This window comes from Cyprinodon tularosa, unplaced genomic scaffold (assembly GCF_016077235.1).
Source record: "Cyprinodon tularosa strain WSP-4 unplaced genomic scaffold, ASM1607723v1 ctg233, whole genome shotgun sequence".
Classification (NCBI taxonomy): Eukaryota; Metazoa; Chordata; class Actinopteri; order Cyprinodontiformes; family Cyprinodontidae; genus Cyprinodon; species Cyprinodon tularosa.
Genome location: NW_024038871.1, coordinates 712,565 through 731,372, shown reverse-complemented (window position 1 = coordinate 731,372; position 18,808 = coordinate 712,565). Strand labels below are relative to the sequence as shown.

Genomic DNA, 18,808 nt, shown 5'->3' with positions numbered 1-18,808 from the left:
AATAGGGGTTGGAATCTTCAAAGCACGGAGTTTAGAAGGCACTTAAGGTGACTCATTTATTTCTTTTGGATCAAAAGGTAAATACCATCTTCAGAATATGACGCACACAACAGTTATCATAATTACCGTATTTTCCAGACTATAAGCCGCTACTTTTTTCCCCACGCTTTGAACCATGCAGCTTATATGAAGGTGCAGCTTTTCTGTTGATATTTCCTAACCGCCTGAGGGGGAAGTTAAAGTTGGAAACAAAAGAATAAGGGATCACATGCGGTATTTTATTTTTGATTTTTTTTGCAGGTGAATTAAGCTTAGTTTACGCTTGATGTATTAGCAAGGTCCATGCGGCCAAATTCTGGATTTTGGGTCTCCACAGAATTTCCCAACCACAACTCTAGGAACATTTCTAGCTTTTGTTTTAAATATAAACTTCTACAGATGCTGTGTTTAACTTAAAACCTGTGGAAAGAAATGACTGCTGCTCTCTAACGGCATAAAGAGCCTTTGAAAAATTTCTAAACGACTAAAAGAATGAGAAGAAACCGTTTCTTCAATCTGCCCTCAAAAATAAAGCCATAGTATAAGATGTTTATTTTTGCCTAAGATGTTCTTCCTTCCATAGGTGTAAAAATGAGGAACAGTGTTGGAAGAATCTTTTTGTTCTTCACTTATTTTAACAAGATAAACCAAAACTATCTGCTTTTTTTTTATTTCTGTTTTGCTTTTGGATTCAGAGAATGTTTTCTTCCTCCTGTCCGCCATGGTGGTTGGCGTTGTTTGAAACGGTAGAACCCAGGTGGTGGAGCCAAATAAAGTTGTCCTCAGATTTGTTCGACTGAGGATGAAACAGTCCTGAGCTCATGAGCGTCAATGATTGGACGGAGCGTCCTACAGAGAGGAGGGGGGAGGGGTCCCGTTGAACGAGATTCATTTAAGGCTTACAATGTTTTCAATCCTAATTTTAAAAGTGATGTTTCCTATAAAAGTCTGAGAGTAAGAGAATCATGCTACGGATTAGTTTTAATCTCTGCCTCCCACTTGGCTTTGAAAGTCCACTTTTCCTGGCGTAATTCCACCCAGATCCCACCGTCTGTTTTCTTCTTTCCGTCCAGAGTTCATGATGGCTCAGGCCGAGTCCTGGTTTTCCTCCTCTATTAACCCTACTTGGGGCCCTCCTTGTTGCCACGGCCCCAGCACCCTGCTGCTATACTCATACTCCTCTGTGCTGCTGCAGCGACAGACCGCTCCCGCTCTCCTTCGCACTGGCTCAGCGTGCGCTCAGTCCGGACCTGCTGGTTGGCTGAGCTGGATCCCGAGTTCCCCGACGGCTGGGAGGAAATGGTGCGAAATATGTGGCTGCGTTTGCGAAGGAAATCTCCTGCGGCCGAACCCAGGGCGAAGCTGCCCTTCCGGAGGACCATGCGGGTACTGGTGGACTTGGCGGGTCGAGACCTTTGGTTGTACTCGAGCTGGGACAGGTGGGACGCGTAGCCGTCTGGGATGAACTGTTGGAGAAGTAAGATAATGTGTAAGACAGCTCTCAACATGCTTTACCATAACAGTGAGGCTAAAGAAGCATTTTTGTGACAAATCTGTAAATATGCGATCTATGAAGACAAACAGTTTTCCACCAACGATTGGGATTTTCACAGGATTTAGAATCTTATCTTTCCAAATTTAATCTAGAGGTTATAGGAGGCATATTCAGGTTCCTGGCATACCTGGCACTGGTGCTGCATCTTTTTCGTGGGTCTTCCTACAATGTAGATCTGAGAAGGAGGGAGGCCGAGGGCGGAATACACAGAGATGTCCTTGGTGGATCCATAGGCTGCAAAGATCTTCATGTGAGCCTAAAAAAAAATAGAGTTACATTAAAATTAATTCAAAAACCTCCTTATATGACTCCAAAACTTAACTTCTATTTAATTCATGCAGCAAACACTAAAGGGATCTGTTGGTAAATCTTTGCTGCTGAGCAAATGTTGACCTAATTTAAAGGAACGATGTTTAAGTCATAGATGTTCTCAACCCTTTATAGGCCAAGTTACCGTTTTTAAACACTTACATCCCCTTACAAATAGAATCCCCTCCGTCTCTCAGTGAGGTCTAAAAGCACTAGATCTATATCCAGCCATTCAGTAAAGATGTTGCTTCATGTCTGTACATCTTATTTTGGGCTTTGAGCAATTAGATGAACCCTTGAATGAGATATTACCTACTGGAAGTAAAGTTACAAGTCAAGAAAAAAAAGGTAAAAAGCTAATTGAAAAGTTAAAAAGTAAAGTTTAAAAGTTAATAAGCCTAGTTAACAATTATATTTAGGTTTATACACTGAAAAATGTAAGTGTCAGTATCAGCATTAATGCCTCTAAGGTTATGTTGTACCAAAAAATAATAGTGTTTCTTTTACTCTCAGAGTGTTTTTCATGAACTTCTTATACAGATATAGATATGCTATACAGTATATCCTCCCATAAGCTATATATCCTCTTAATATATTCACGCAAGTTGGCGTTTCTTTTTATTACATTGACATACATTTTTGCCATCAAGTATCCCTATTTTTTGAATGTTACAAAGGCAATAAAGTCTTGTCCTGGATTCCAATAACACTAATAGCTTGAACACTGGAAAAAAAAGAAGTCTGGATAAGTCCATTTTTCTTAAAATAAGTGCATTTGTTCTTCCAGAGGATGCTTATATTTAATCTGACTGAACAAAACAAAGGATATTATTTGTAACTCAAATACAAGAGGAATAGATCTTAAAGACATAGAGGTTCACGATTGATCAGCTGGTCGATCTACTGGTTCCAGCTTCCTTAAATTTAGGAGAACAATGATTTGCCAAAATCTAGATGTGAAGCTGATCTCAGCTACTGATCTACTCTATCATAAATGTTTGAAAATGAGCCATTCCTGCTGCTCTAAACTTTTCATTTATAATCCAGATAATTTGATATTGCAAATAAAACATAAAATTAATAATTCATCCATTATTATTTCTCAAATAGGATTCAAATATTGAAGCATTGTATTGTGACCTTTTTAACAAGTATGATGAACAAATTCTGTAGCAATCAAAATCAGAATCAGCACGTCTGGCTTTTTAAAGATCGGTGATTAACCAGAAAATCAGTGTGACTCTACTAAAACTGCTAAAAATAAACCACATGTATGTTAAGGATAATTTTAAGCAGAGCCTCCCAAAAAAAAAAATGCTTAGAATCTGCAGACTTATTGCATCTAAATTTAAATCGCTTATCGGTTTCAATCATTTTTAGTTGAAGTTAGAAGAGCCACAGTGGAAGGTTGATATGCGGCTCCAGAGCCCCACGTTGCCATTTAATGTGTTTAAGCTGCATGCCATCATCAGCTCATTCAGCCATTATTCAACGCTATACATTCTCAGAGTGCTGCATCAGAGATTTTGTGCATTTCTCAATTCACTAGAATGTAGTCTCTAGATAATAATAAAATCTTATCATTTAGTGGGGGAATAATAATTAACACAGTCAGATAAACCCAAATCAAATGTAAATTTTGCAAAATAAAACAAAAATATCGCCGTCATAGCCAGCGGCCCTTGAACCACAGCTATGTCAGGAGAGGGCTGCTGCAGACGGGGTGGGATTACACCTGGCGCCGCTGTCCGCTGGTTGCCACGGTCTCAACTTAGACATTTTTTTTAAATTACGCATTAAATCAGTAAACCTGCCATAAAGTGACGCTTAAAAGCAGAGGTGTCAAGTAACGAAGTACAAGTACTTAATGTACTTAAGTGCACTTTTTAGGTATCTATACTTTACTCCATTTTTTTATTCCTACTTCTGATCTACTCATTACATTGTCACACAAGTATCTGTACTTTCTATTCCTTACATTTTAAAAAACGTTACTCGTTACTCTTGGTTTCGGTTTAATGCAGAGGTCCCGGATTAGCGGACCACAGTCCGGTGTTATGCCGAAAAGTGCATCCCTGCCAAGATATGCATCCCCAGTAGGGGTGTTATGAACAACAATAAATCCAAAGATTTTGTCCGAGGTACGGCTGATTTATTTGTTGTAGTCTATTGTTATTTACACACAATGATAGCCTACATGAGTTTGGAAACTGCAAAGTGGAAAAATCAAACCTGCATCTACACTGACCAGTGTGATGCATTCACGGGCGTCAGATACCTATGGTGCATTCAGGAGCATGGGACAATTTACATTTACAAGGAAAGAGGCATAAACGGAACAGAACTCATACAATAATGTATTTATTCAGAAACAGTGTGGACTTTCTTATAATACTGAATGCTCTATCATTGCATTTCTGTTATTTTTTTATTATGCACATCTGCTAGCTTTTTATTCTAAAAACATCTATAATATTACAGCAGCAAATTATCAAAGTATAAAAGCCTGTTTAAAATCTCCAAATGAGGCTTCAGATCGTACAGCGACGATTACGCTGTCATTGTTTTACAGGCAGAACTAGCATTTGCTGAATCTTGTCATTTACTGCTGGATCTACAGGAATAAAGTTAACTCCTCTGAGATAGCACGGGATGCAATTTTGGGCAATTTCTATTTTTTATTTATTTTTTTTTTATTTCAAAATTTAATGTATAACATGAATGCATAAAAACCTCATTTTATTTCAGTGTTAAATTCTGTTTAAAGTAACAGATCATTAAAAATGTCTCCGGACCTTTACTGGTTGATGATTTTCCTTATTCGTACCTTACTGATTTTTAACTGGTTACCCCTGGTTTAATGTTTATAAATATTTATTTCACATTATGTGCGCCATCCAATGCAGATCATGGGCTCCATCTACATCTAGTGAAAACTAGTGTAACTGGATGATTCATATAACGCAAACACTCATTGGTTAGCTAAAGGAAATGATCAGAAGCAAGCTGGTGTTCTTCAAACTGCTAACGTGAATTGTCTATGCCATGCTACAATGTCGGATTCAGAAAAAGATGTTGAAATGTCTGAAAGGTCGGACACAGGCGAGAGCGTATCGGGAGACGGAGACCAACAAGACCTTCCTCATCCTTGGCCCTATTTCAAAGAATTTTTCCAAATACTCGAAAAATTTAAATTTCAATTCATATAGTGACATCTGGCTGTTTTTTTTTTAAGGTTACTTTATACTTTTATACTTTAAGTAGTTTTTGGAGCACATACTTTTTCACTTTTACTTGAGTAAAGAGGTCAAGTTGATAGTTCAACTTTTACCAGAGTGTTTTTAAACTGCAGTATCTATACTTCAACTTAATTAACAAATGTGGGTACTTTTGACACCACTGCTTAAAAGTATAATATTCTCGCCTCAAATGATCTTAAAACGTATTTTTGTTAAACACGGCAACTGAAAAGAGAACTTTCAACTTAATACTCTGAGCTCTGTGAGCGCTCCATTGAAAGCTGCTGCTGCCGCAGTGCATGCTGGGACAGCTGTCAATCTCAAGAACCGACAAGTCTGCTCTGATGCATGCTGGGTAAAGAGGGAGGGGCGAGAACAACATCCGAAGACTTAGGCTGTTCTCTGTTTGCTGTTATTGTGAATTGGAACAGTACAGGGCAGAGGCTGATTATTTTTCACGAGCACATGACAACACGAGAACGCACAAGTACACATATTGAGAAATGGCCTTTGTCTTTTTAGAACCGTGCACCTGTCCCATCCCCCTTTTTTTCACTTTTAAAGTTTGCGAGCATTGAGTTCCTTCTGCAGTTTAACTCTAAATGCTTTCTCTTAAGGAGAAATGAAGAATCCCCACTGCATGATGCTGCCACCACTATGTTTCCAAGGCTGTTTAAATACAAATGTTCTCAAAAAGCATGAATTTCAAGCATTAAAGTGCAACAGAAAAAATGGTGTTGAAATTCCCACTGGTGTCTCTCGTGAAACAGATGAGGACCCATTCCAGTGGCGCTTACCTCACTGATGAGCGTTTTGAGGAAGTTGGCCTTGTGTCTGAGCGGGTCATGAACGAGCCCGTCGCAGAACGACACGATCCCGTGTGGAAAGTTGTGCTGGGACAGCCAGGCCACCACGCGCTGCTTCTGCATGTCAGGGCGACCCGTGACGTAAACAATCAAGTAGCCCAAATCCTGCCAGAACCTGAAAAGAAGTGCGAGGCGTGAACTCATCAACTACCCCAAAAGCCTCTGCGTTACGTTTCTACGCGACGTACTGGTGGTTATCTGTACCTCACCACATCCACGGCTCCGGCTCGAACTTTGGGGTCGCTTCCCATTATGGATACGCTGGCAGCAAATGAGCCGTCTATGCTGAAGACGACAAACTCTGTGCCTTTGGGCACAACAGTGAGATAACTGTCTGCACAGGTGTGGTCGCCTCTGTTAGAGACACAGCAGGGAGATAGAAGTAGAGAATACTTCAGCGGTTGGTTTCTGGTACATTTGCATTTTTCAGATCATTTTAAAAATATGTGCATAGCCAAATGTAACATTTGTAAATACAAAAGTCAGTTTGAATATGATTTTATAACTGATATTTACCTATATTATATTCTTTATACATTTTGAAACCATATAAATACTGACCATAGTGGTGATATTGCTTCTCACCCACAATCCCTTGCTACATCACTATCACGGTCACATGACCCAACAGTTTCCTTTAAACGAAGAAGATCGGCCAATACTGACGAGTAATACCCATATATTACCTATCACTGATGAGTGTATTAATACAGCCTAGTCATGCAAACTCACCCATGGATACCTTTTCTATTTCTTGTTGCTAAGCCTTAAATTCCAGAAAAAGAAAATTAAAAACAATCCACTGGACTTTGTTTCCATGTTTAAAGACGTTTTACTGGAGTCCAAATTAAAATACTGATATTTTTGGAGTGGGGCATAAGCAGACCTTTAGATTACTTCATATTGTCACACATATCTATTGAAATATATTTTTTTTGGAGCAAGTAATTAATCTGTCATAAAATGAAAAAAATCTGATCAATCATCATTAGAGTTTGTCTTTATTCGGGCTCTCTTTGTAAAATATATTTCTTTTTTTCACAAACTAAAACTTTTAGGTCTGTTTACAAAAACACAAATAAGAGATCAAATTAAACACAAACCTGACCACCATTTTAACAGGATACACCCCAATACCCAGTCTCCTGTTTGCTGGGATTACATAGGAGACACGTCCGCTGCTGTTAGTGAGCTGCGTATCAAAGTAGACCCACTCTCCAGACGGAGGCTGGGTCATGATGTGGATGTCGATCTGAAAGAGAGATAAAGGTTAAAGTTTCACTGACTCTGTATTAATTTGATCTCACATTGATTCCTTGTTTCCGTCGTTCACGGCTGACTGTTTTTCACGGCACCTTCTCGCCGGTGAGGGTGACCATGTCCAGGGGCCCGTACATGAAGCGGCCCGTTACCATCTGCGCTCCGTCCTCCGTAAAGACCGCATCGTTCACGCGATGGTTAGCTGTCACGTTCTGAAAATAGGGAAAAAGTGAAAATTTGGTTCCATTATGTGAGATTTGACTTTTTCTATCACATTATTACATAAATACTGATATAAAATAACAAATGTTTACTAACTAGCAAATATATATGAATTGTTTGCTTTTAAGGAAAATTATGTTATCTATTTTCAAAGGATTGCTGTAACTCTTGACCCAATAATTAGCTTAATTTAAGATATATAAATGATTTTTTCAGGTTAATATAAAGTGCTTGTATATTCAGAGACCATGCCAGCTGCTCTTCTCAAAAACTCACCTATGTAGTAAAGTGAAGCTGTGATATCAAGCAAGGAAAAGGTTATTGCCTTTGCAACTCTGATTGCTCAAAGGAGAATACTTTTAGAATGGAAATCCCGATTACCACTTTCCAATATGATGATGTTCCTTAAAGATCCAAAAAGTGAAATATTTTCTGAAAGGATCAACCAAAAAATTCTACAAAGTAGAAGTATGGGACCATTTACTGGGTTATTCTGACAAACTTGCAACTCTCCCTTCTCACTACTAAACAAGACTCAATGTAAAGTACTTTCGTTTTGGGATAATAATCTCATTGTCATGATCTTGGCGCTGATGGTTTGGTTTTTTCCTTTGCTCCTTGCTCCCCTGTCTAATTGGTTCTGCGGCTCATTATCGCCGATCATTTTCACCTGGTTCCTCTACTATTTAAGTTGTGTGTTTGCCTCCCATCAGCGCCAGGTTATTCGTGTGTTTTTGTGAGACGTTTCCTAGCTTTCTGAAGTCTGTCTGTTTTCCTGATAATGACCAGTTTCTGCCCTGAGGATCTCGAGTTCTGCCTTGCCCCTGTCTGCTCTGTTTGTCGTATCTGATCTTGGATTCCACCGGCTTCTGAACCTGGGACTGTTTTCTGACTTCGGCCTTGGATTTCCCTTCTGGACTCTGTTGCTGCTCGGCGTTGGCTGGCGCCCGCTCTGCTCACTCTCTGGGAACTCTGGGGGCGTCACCCGCCGCAACTGCGGTCAAACCTCCCTCCTGGATTCTGCTGTGTTCTCCGTGAACGGACTGAACTTTTAATCAGGTCAGTGACTAGCTCCAAGTCGTATTCAGCTCAACATCCAGTCACTGACCTGTATTCTCCTATCCCTGCAGAGATCCGCCCCGCAGCAGACGAGCAGCCCCGCGCACCTGTTTGTTTATAATAAACACTTTGAACTTTCCCACTGCCTGTCTCGCCTCGAATTCTGGGTCCAACATTCTGGACTGACACTCATCCCCCCTTTTTTTTCTCTTAATTTTATTTAATTTAATCTCTTTTTCTTTGCTGGCATTGGGTTAGTCGGAGGTTGGATGGGGTTTATAAAAATATAAAACTATTGAAATGCCGTGTAGCTCTTGTTATACTTGTACACAGTCATCGAAGGAATTGTAACAACACTACAATCTGCATGGCATTGCACATCAATTTTAACAACAATAAAATTATGAGTTAAAAAAAAATAACCTATGTAACTTGAGAGGGTCATTCGCTCGCTGAATGAGTCATGTGACCCAGAGCGCAGCTTTAAGGCCTTCTGGGCTCAGGGCTAACAGCTAAAAATTGTTGGTAGCCAAGCAAACAGATATAAAACATCTGATCAGACATATTTTTGTCTAATCTGATGTAGGATTTAATCTATCGGGATAAATGTCACCTTGATTTAAAGGAATGGTACACCCAAAAACATGATTAGCCTTCATTTTCTACTCACCCCCATGCTGAACAACACTCTGGAGTACTTTTTTGATATCTCAAATGCATCTGGAGATCTGGGAGGCTTCTTGCTGTCTGCTGACATTCAAATAATGGAGGTCCATGGCGCCCGAGGCAGAAAGGTCCATAAAAGTCCACAAAAAACGTGTCAATATTCCTCCATACTGCTCGTCCAATGTATTCCAAGTGTCCTGAGTGGGTAGCGTTCATAATTTACTCGAAACAAAGTTATTTAGAATGTTTTTAGAGCATAAACAGTAGTGTATAGGATTTCCTAAAAGCACGTTCACGACGCTACGGAAGCCGGCAGACCAAACCAGACGAAAGTGCGCATTCAGCTCAGCAAAGAACTCATGCTCTTCCTCAACACTGAAGTCCTCAGACATTTTTCTTTCGTTGTTTCTTTCTTTGCACAGGTAAACAGCACATTTCTTCTTCTACGCTTGCATTATCGGCAGAGCAGACGCTGAATGCGCACTTTCATCTGGTTTGGTCTGCCGGCTTCCGTAGCGTCGTGAACGTGCGGGCGCGCGCTTTCTGGAAATCCTATACACTACTGTTTATGCTCTAAAAACATTCTAAATGACTTCGTTTCGAGTAAATTATGGACGCTACCCACTCAGGACACTTTGAATACATTGGACGAGCAGTATGGAGGAATATTGACACTTTTTTTGTGGACTTTTATGGACCTTTCTGCCTCGGGCGCCATAGACCTCCATTATTTGAATGTCAGCAGACAGCAAGAAGCCTCCCAGATCTCCAGATGCATTTGAGATATCAAAAAAGTACTCCAGAGTGTTGTTCAGCATGGGGGTGAGTAGAAAACGAAGGCTAATCATGTTTTGGGTGTACTATTCCTTTAACAACTAACTCCATCACTTCATCTGCTGATCCAAGCATAGAGTTATAGAGTTAGTGCCCCTAGTGGCTAAAACAGGGTTTACACAGGAATGAGTAACTCTAATTTAATGCTTTTAAATAATATATTTTTAATGCAATCAGCAGGTACCCATTAACAGGTACCAATGACTCTCTAATATATATATATATATATATATATATATATATATATATATATATATATATATATATATATATATATATATATTAGTGCTGTCAAAATTATCGCGTTATTATCGCGTTAACGCGAGGCCATTTTAACGGCGATAATTTTTTTTAACGTGAGATTAACGCTATGTGGTTTTATGGTAAAATTTTCCAAGTACATCCCGCTGCAGCCTGCGGGAAGGCGGGGCAATTTTCCCCCAGTCTATGCATTTCTCATAGGCTGCGAGAGCGGACCTCCTCAAGGGAAAAAGACGCTCATACACTGGGTGACGCTAGTGCCTTTTCTTTAAGCCCCACCACCAACAAACAAGTTGAGTGTCTGGTAACTAGTAGCAACCTGAAATACGCTGAGAAAACAGATTACTGAGGTGAAATGGAATCTGCTACGGCACTCTTGCTGTCTGTGTACGCCACAGGTCGGTATTGTGTGTGTGGGTGTGTGTGTGTGTGTGGGTGGGTGTGTCTGTGTGTGGGTGGGTGCTTGTGTTTGTGTTCTCATTTTTGTTAAGAGGCTGAAAAGTAACTTTCTAGAGCATAGACTACCTCCATCTAGTGATGTCGGTCTATTGATTTTGATGTATTGATTGAAAATTGTTCATTATTACCTTGGTTAATTAACATCTAATGTTAACTCTACTACATTTTATAGCAGTAGGGTAAAATGCTTGTCTTTGTTCAAAAGACTGTATTAACTGTAAAGACTGTCTTTTACATCAGCCTGTTTTCAGGGCCTTTTTTTGGCTACATATTTGTTAATTTTTTGCTACATGCTTCCCCATCTTCTTGCCATATGTTTCTATGGCATAAATCAGTATCTGTGACCTGTTCTCATTTAAAAAAAAGAACATTGGCACAAACCTAGCCTGTATGTATTTTTTGTATGTCATCGAGAGTATTTAAATGATTTTCAATCAGAAAAAAAATTTGCGATTAAAATGCGATTAATTGCGATTTAACTCAGGCATTGATGCGATTAATCGCGATTAAAAAAATTTAATCGATTGACAGCACTAATATAAATACATATACATATATATATATATATATATATATATATACATATACATATACATATATATATATACATATACATATATACATATACATATACATATATACATATACATATATACATATACATATATACATATACATATATATATATACATATATATATATATATATATATATGTATATATATATATATATATATATATATATATATATATATATATATATATACCTCAAGCTTCTTTTCCAAACATATGGCTTTACGATCCGATTAAATATATTGCGATATATTATATATCTGACGAAATTGTTTTTGTACATGCATTTTTTTAAATATTTTAAATAAAGCATTTTCAATGCCTGGACTGGCGACCTGTCCAGGTTGGACCCCGCCTCTCGCCCTTTAGACAGCTGGAGATAAGCACCAGCACCCCGCTTGGGATAAAGCGCGTATGAAAATGGATGGATGGATGGGTGGATTTTAAATGTCACGATAATCACATTTAAGGAATTTTAATGCCAATTAAGACCTTAATTTAATAATAATAATTTTATGACCCACGGAAACGCTGTAAAAGATACAAAGCGTTTAGAAGATTAGCTGATTAATAAACATGTATTTTAAGTTTTTAAGCTGTTCATTGAAAAAAACACTCTTTTCAACATTCACAATGGGCTCTCTTTAGTTTAAAAACATGGGTAGTTCATGGTAATACCAAGAAGGAATGAGGAAATATCACATTTCCTTGGAGGTAAGATGAAGAGTAGTCAGTAGATCTGTCCTAATTCTGCTTTTCCTGGGCTTACCAGAAGAGCATGTAGCAAATTGTGCTGCTCTTTCTATATAAAACACTTTATGCTTTTGCCATAATGTTAATGTGAACAACATTTTGTCTAAACTCATGTTCTAGTCCCTGCGATGGACTGGCAGGCAACCTGCCCAGGGTGGACCCCGCCTCTGACCCACAGACAGCATCCCTCATGACCCCGCAGGGGATAAGGGTGACAGAAATGGATGGATGGATGTTTTAGTCCACATTTATCTCATACATTTTTCTAAGATTTATATTTGTGTGACATTTCTTTCTATAATCTTTTTGCTGCTGTACATCAGACCACCTGCACAAAGCAAAGCTTACGGCCTCCACTGTTCCTCCCATCATGCTGCGCTCCGACTTCCTCGGAGCTCGAGGAGAGCATGCACTATATTATTATTAAATTCATAGGATCAAAACTTGCAGAAAAGATCGCTTAATTTAATATGACATATTAAAAAACTCTCCATCAGCATCCAGCATATGTTCATTTTTTGCCCAAATAATTCTTTTTGTTGTGGATTTTTGTAACAGGGATCAATAAGATCACATCATCTTTACATTTACATCCCATCAAAATAATAAAAGCTTATTTAAAACAAAAAGCCCAGCTGTATATATGAATTAAAGATAGGATTGTGAAAATATATCCCTGTTAGATTTCACTATAACGTTATTAAAGGACACATTGAGAGCTTATTTTTCATTCATCTTTACATGTAATGACAAAACATGTATTTTTGTTGTGGCTGCTTCAAGCTGCTCATGAGAAGGATCCAGATTTATAGATATGTTTTAATGGTTGTAATTTAACCTGAATATAAAAATCTAACCTTTAATTGTGACAGTTTTTAATCTAGGCTGCTGGAGGCGACCTAATGCACCGCACCTTCCAGCATAAACAACTAGAGGCCATTTCATTTTATAATTATCATTTTGTAGGAAAAAAAATATGTTTTCAATTTGTATATGTATAAAAAATGTCATTTAAATTTTTTGTAATGGAAAAGAGGGAAATTCCCACAGATTCTATATTGATGCAAACTGGCCTGTCCCTAAACATAATGTTCTGTTGCTCACAAGGGAAGAAGAAAGAGAAGACTGAATGGCACTAATAAAAAAAAAACTATTGATTAATTATTATTAGGAAATGGGAGAGGCGCATTCCTGGATTTCACACTTGATTTTTATTTAAATATTAATAAATATGTAAAAATGGATAAAAACTTCACTGTCCCCATTTTCTATTTTAATTTTCATACAATGTATTTATTTTTATCTATGAGCTGGAAATGTCCCCAGATTAGATTGCAGAAATCTGGTCACCTTAAGTTAAAGTCAGTGGTAGTCGAAAACGTATTAGGTGAATATATCAGTTAAATAATATAAATCTTCATTAGTTTTAGATGTTGTTGTGATAGCTGTTAATTTAATAAGTAGCATGTAGATGAACAGTTGAAACTAAATAAAATGACTGAGACCAGATCTGATTTTGTTTCCGCTTGCAACAGACTTTCTGTTGCTGAAATTCAGACGTGTAAAAAAAAGAAGAAAAAAAAAAGCAATTCTCACCCGTATTTTTACGTGAGTCCTCTTACGAAGCCACTTCTCCCGAGGTTTGGAGGGCGTGAATTCGGACACTTCTTTCCCATCCAGCTCCAAAATACTTGAGTTCTCATGTCTCATTACCTAAAGCACCAAAGGAGAAACCAAAGACGAACCTTAAAAGAAATATTTAAGAGAAACTGACTGGTTTTTTTTTTAAAAGCAGGCTGACAGGAAAGGGGGTATGAGAACGGGGGTGGAGACATGCGGCAAAAGACCACAGGTTGGATTTAAACCTGGGTCGGGCGTGTGAGGATTAAGGCCTCTATACGTGGGTCGTGCACGCTAACCACTGAGTCACCTGCATACCCAAAAATAAACATCTTTATTTGCTGATCTAGTGAACAACACGCCAATAGGATTTGGTTTTCATTTTGGCTTCAACCTAAAAAAAGAAACGTTTTAACAGCAAACAGACGGGGTTTATGGCTAAATTAATGGAGTACATTCTCTGTTCCAATTTGCATGTTTTCAAAATAAAAGCAAGGCTTCAATGGGCTACTGTATAAAACCTCGAACTCAATGCTATTCCTGACATTTTAAATTGAAAAAGCTTCCTGGATGGGAAGAGAAACGTCTTCAAACTTGAAAACAAAGTCTAGTGCATTGTAATTTTTTTTTTAACATTTTTTTTTAATCATTCTCTTCACTTCCAGCCTGAAACAAACGCTCACTCTTAACGCACGCATTGACCCATAAAAATATTGCTGCTAACATCAACGTAGACTTTCTGTCACTTTAAAAAATGACCTCATTTTCTACCTCTACAGGTTAGGTTCTGATGTTAGTATAAAAGCTGCAGTTGTTGTGTCTGCAAGTCTTATTTCTAGGCAGAACGTAAATGTTTCAAGCATAACTGAGCCTTAAGTCCATCACAGTAATTCACTTCACAGTAATTCAACTCAATTAGGTTCATTTCTATAGCACCAATTTACAACACGTCACCTCAAGGCACTTTACTGTTCACCAGATTATATAGTCAGATTGATACAAAGTTTTCTATCTAAGGCAAACCAGTTGATTGGATCGACTCATTGACGGCAATCCCTCACACTAAGCATGCTTGTAGCGACAGTGGAGAGGAAAAACTCCCTTTTAACGGGAAGAAACCTCCAGCAGCCAGGCTTAGTGTGAGCGGCCATCTGCTGAGGCCGACTGGGGTTCAAGGAGACAGAAGCAGAAAGAAAAAGAAGCAGAGAAACTAAAGGCAACTGTCAACCAGCTCCACAGGCGGCCCCGTCCAGGAAACACAGCCAGGCAGCCGAGCTCAGAGCCAACTCCCATGTAAGAGGACAAAGAGAGCAAATCCAACCAGTCACATTCAGAGAAACAGGAATACACTGAAAAACAGGCCAAGCTCCAAAATCTACAAAGGTGTTGATGGCAGCAGCACAGCTGATATTTCACTCCAGGATGGTGTTATAGCCAAATAGGAAGAGACCAGATGAAGCTACTATGAGAAAAAGCAGAGAGAGCAGAGGGACACAAACCTGTCGGAGCAGGAATGAAACAACATCTGTGGACTCCCAGTAGGAGGCGTGGAAGAGATGAGGCAGAGCCACGGTCGGGAACGCTGTCAGAGCATCTGGGCAGTAGAGAGCGTAGTCCATGCGCTTACTCCCCCACCAGCGTGAGGCAACTACAGCAATCAGAGGTAAGTAGAGACAATCAGTGCTTCTATGTATATAGAGATGTCTTTAGATGGATTCTATGTCTAAAGCAGAAGAGGGGGTTTCACTAAGAGGGTCTATCGAGCAAACAGAAAGGGATGTGTCACACTTGAAGGGTTTGAAACTTGCATGTTCTTGGTTTTCTGGTAAGCCAGAATTTTTGTCTGAAAAAAGGATTATTTTTGACACCATTTCAGGACTACAGAGGAAGATTATCTGAGGTCGGAACAGGCCAGAAGTTGGGCAATGAGGACAGCTCCTACAGTTCCACAGCAAACCCTCACTCACATCCTCTAACTACAACTCCCAGGGTACCTTGCTCTATGTGCTTCAGCAGCCTGGGCGAAGGGGGCACCGAGCTGATGTCTGTGATGTCAGATGTGACATCAGTGATGTCAGAGGTCACGTCAGAGCTAAGATCTGAGCTATGCTCAGATTCCACACCGTTAGCTCTCGGGAACACCCGACGGATTTTGTTGTGCAAGCGAAACGTTGCCCTCCGTGAGGCAAATCTATTATGAGGCAGATGCAGCTGTGACAGCAGGCTGGGCCTTTTTGTGTGGCTCTCTTCATGTTTGTCCGCTGGAGGCGGTGGGGGGGTCGTATGAGGGGAGGAAACGAGAGGGTCAGCGCTTAAACTGCGAGATCCGGACAGTCAGGGGGGCTTAGGAAGGGAACTTACTGGTGGCGATGTTGTTAGCTGTGTAAGAGTCGGCTAGGCCAGACACCTGGCTGGCTATGCTGGCCTCGCTGGCCCTGCGACTGCAGCGAAGATGAGGAACACCTGGCGATGTGGAAGCTGGGCACAGACCATCAGCATATAAATTGGACTGGAGAGTATCAGCTGCTGAAACAGAGAAGAAGAGAGAATAAAGACTGTTTGATTGATCAACCTTCAATGTTTTAAGCTTTTTCTTTTCCCTAGAGGTAACAGGGTCTGTATGCAAAGTGTCACTTAAAATCTGGAGATTTTGAAGGCGTACTTCAAATATTTGAAACAGGCTGCATTGAAAGGTTGGCATCTTTATTGAGATTAGCTGGTCCTGGAAGCTGAAGCTAACAGATCGCCCAAAGCTGACTTCTACAGCCTTAAATAAATCTAATATCAGAACGATTTTCACAGAAGCCGTCTGTCAGAGCAGTGCAGCGAGATATTGGGAGAGCTGGAAAGGAAAACTTGTGGGGATTTTAAGAGTAATATTTTTTATAGATGTGTATCCATGTTTAAGGATACGATACGACCAAGTCTCAAATTGGGCTAATACTTGGGTTAAGTTACACAGTGATACTTAAAAATTTGCTATGTGAGCGCAAAGCAAAGCAGGACTGATAAAGTACCCTCAGCGTGGACCAGAGAGGTCTGTGAGTTCAGGACTGGAACAAGGATGGAGGTCTCGCTGGTAGGGCTCTCATGGCAGCGGAGCGAAGCTGCACCCCCTGACTCCATCAGAAGCTGTGGGTTACTCTGCACAGTGTCAACTAGAAAACCAAAGGGGTAAATTAATTTTAAAAAAGTCAAACTTTTACTATAAGTTAAAGAGAACAGCGTTGCCATGAATAGTTTCGGCATTTTTGCAGGCAAACCTAGAAGAGCTGAGAGTCCATCGCCCAGAGGAAAGCGCTGGTAGCGCGGGATGCTGAGAGGAGGCAACAGGTGAAATCTCTTTTCAAGGAGAGGCTCGAGGCGGGAGGCTGAGGGGTCTGCTGGATGAAACAGGTTGTAAACCTGCTGACAGGCTGGCCGTAGAGCCGACACTGGAACAGCAAGAAAGAAGACAGATCAGTTTGACATTTGCAGCCACCAAATTAGAACCAATTAGCTCTACTATTACATATATCATCTGTTAGGATTCTTTTTTATAATCCATGTAATTTCTAGTTAAACCTTAAAGGAATAGTACACCCAAAACATGACTAGCCTTCATTTTCTACTCCCAGTATTCCATCCAGAATTTACTCGAAACGAAGTTATTTAGAATGTTTTTAGAGCATAAACAGTAGTGTATAGGATTTCCTGAAAGCGCGTTCACGAGTCTACGGAAACCGCGACAGACCAAACCAGATGAAAGTGCGCATTCAGCGTCTGCTCTGCTGATAATGCAAGCGTAGAAGAAGAAATGTGCCGTTTACCTGTGCAAAGAAAGAAACAACGAAAGAAAAATGTCTGAGGACTTCAGTGTTGAGGAAGAGCATGAGTTCTTTGCCGAGCTGAATGCGCACTTTCATCTGGTTTGGTCTGCCGCGGTTTCTGTAGCGTCATGAACGCGCTTTCAGGAAATCCTATACACTACTGTTTATGCTCTAAAAACATTCTAAATGACTTCGTTTCGAGTAAATTCTGGATGCTACCCACTCAGGACACTTGGAATACATTGGACGAGCAGTATGGAGGAATATTGACACGTTTTTTGTGGACTTTTATGGACCTTTCTGTCTCGGGCGCCATAGACCTCCATTATTTGAATGTCAGCAGACAGCAAGAAGCCTCCCAGATCTCCAGATGCATTTGAGATATCAAAAAAGTACTCCAGAGTGTTGTTCAGCATGGGGGTGAGTAGAAAATGAAGGCTAATCATGTTTTGGGTGTACTATTTCTTTAATATTACCTGTCTGTTATGTGTTAAGGCTACTGTTTTCCCAAGCAGTTAAACCAATCAGGACAATTCTTCTCTCAGGATAAAAATCATCTTCCTTATGTACGTAACAGGATTTGGGAACAAAATGGGAGCATAAAGAGTGAAAGATTCTTAACAGAGAGCTTTGGCGTTGTGCATTGGATTGTCCTTGATCTAAAAACACTCTGTTATCTTGATGTGGCTCGGGCCAGCAATGTCTCCTCATTTACAGATGTTTATGATGTAATGATGTGAGATGTGATGATGTGGTAGGATGTGACCCTGGAGATGTAAAAAATAGTTCTTTAACTGTTAGTCTGGGCCTGACTTTCTGAAGCCATTTCTCTTGTCAGAGAAAGATTAAAATTTCTGTTAAATCTGTTGTCATCAGTCATTTAATACAAGTCCTTCTCAAAACATTAGCATATTGTGATACATGTACAATATTTTTTCATAATGTAATGATAAAACTTGAACATTCATATATTTTTAGATTCGTTGCACAGTAACTGAAATATTTCAGGTCTTTTATTATCTTAATACGGATGATTTTGGCATACAGCTCACAAAATTAGCATATCATGAAAAAGGTCTCTATGCACCTAATCATCTGAATCAACAAACTAAACACCTGCAAAAGATTCCTGAGGCTTTTAAAACTCCCAGCCTGGTTCATCACTCAAAACCCCAATCAAGGGTAAGACTGCAGACCTGACTGCTGTCCAGAAGGCCATCACTGACACCCTCAAGCAAGAGGGTATGACACAGAAAGATATTTCTGAACCAATAGGCTGTTCCCA

At 39.6% G+C, this 18,808-nt stretch overlaps 1 protein-coding gene across 3 annotated transcripts in view; it reads right to left on the bottom strand.

Annotated features, from left to right (window-relative positions):
* Positions 1 to 297: 297 nt before the first annotated feature.
* LOC119784778 (membrane-associated phosphatidylinositol transfer protein 2-like) overlaps positions 298 to 18,808 on the bottom strand; it is a 110,849-nt gene continuing 92,338 nt past the window's right edge. The window contains exons 16-27 of one of the 3 annotated variants that reach the window (XM_038287009.1): positions 16,978 to 17,148; positions 16,732 to 16,872; positions 16,076 to 16,240; positions 15,709 to 15,975; positions 15,214 to 15,362; positions 13,691 to 13,807; positions 7,364 to 7,480; positions 7,112 to 7,260; positions 6,213 to 6,362; positions 5,940 to 6,123; positions 1,722 to 1,850; positions 298 to 1,505 (exon numbers count right to left, since the gene is read on the bottom strand). In XM_038287009.1, the coding sequence (XP_038142937.1) occupies positions 1,161 to 1,505; positions 1,722 to 1,850; positions 5,940 to 6,123; positions 6,213 to 6,362; positions 7,112 to 7,260; positions 7,364 to 7,480; positions 13,691 to 13,807; positions 15,214 to 15,362; positions 15,709 to 15,975; positions 16,076 to 16,240; positions 16,732 to 16,872; positions 16,978 to 17,148 (2,084 nt within the window). In that variant the 3' untranslated portion in view covers positions 298 to 1,160. The remainder of the gene's footprint in view (positions 1,506 to 1,721; positions 1,851 to 5,939; positions 6,124 to 6,212; positions 6,363 to 7,111; positions 7,261 to 7,363; positions 7,481 to 13,690; positions 13,808 to 15,213; positions 15,363 to 15,708; positions 15,976 to 16,075; positions 16,241 to 16,731; positions 16,873 to 16,977; positions 17,149 to 18,808) is intronic. The other 2 variants (XM_038287010.1, XM_038287011.1) reach the window with 2 other exon arrangements.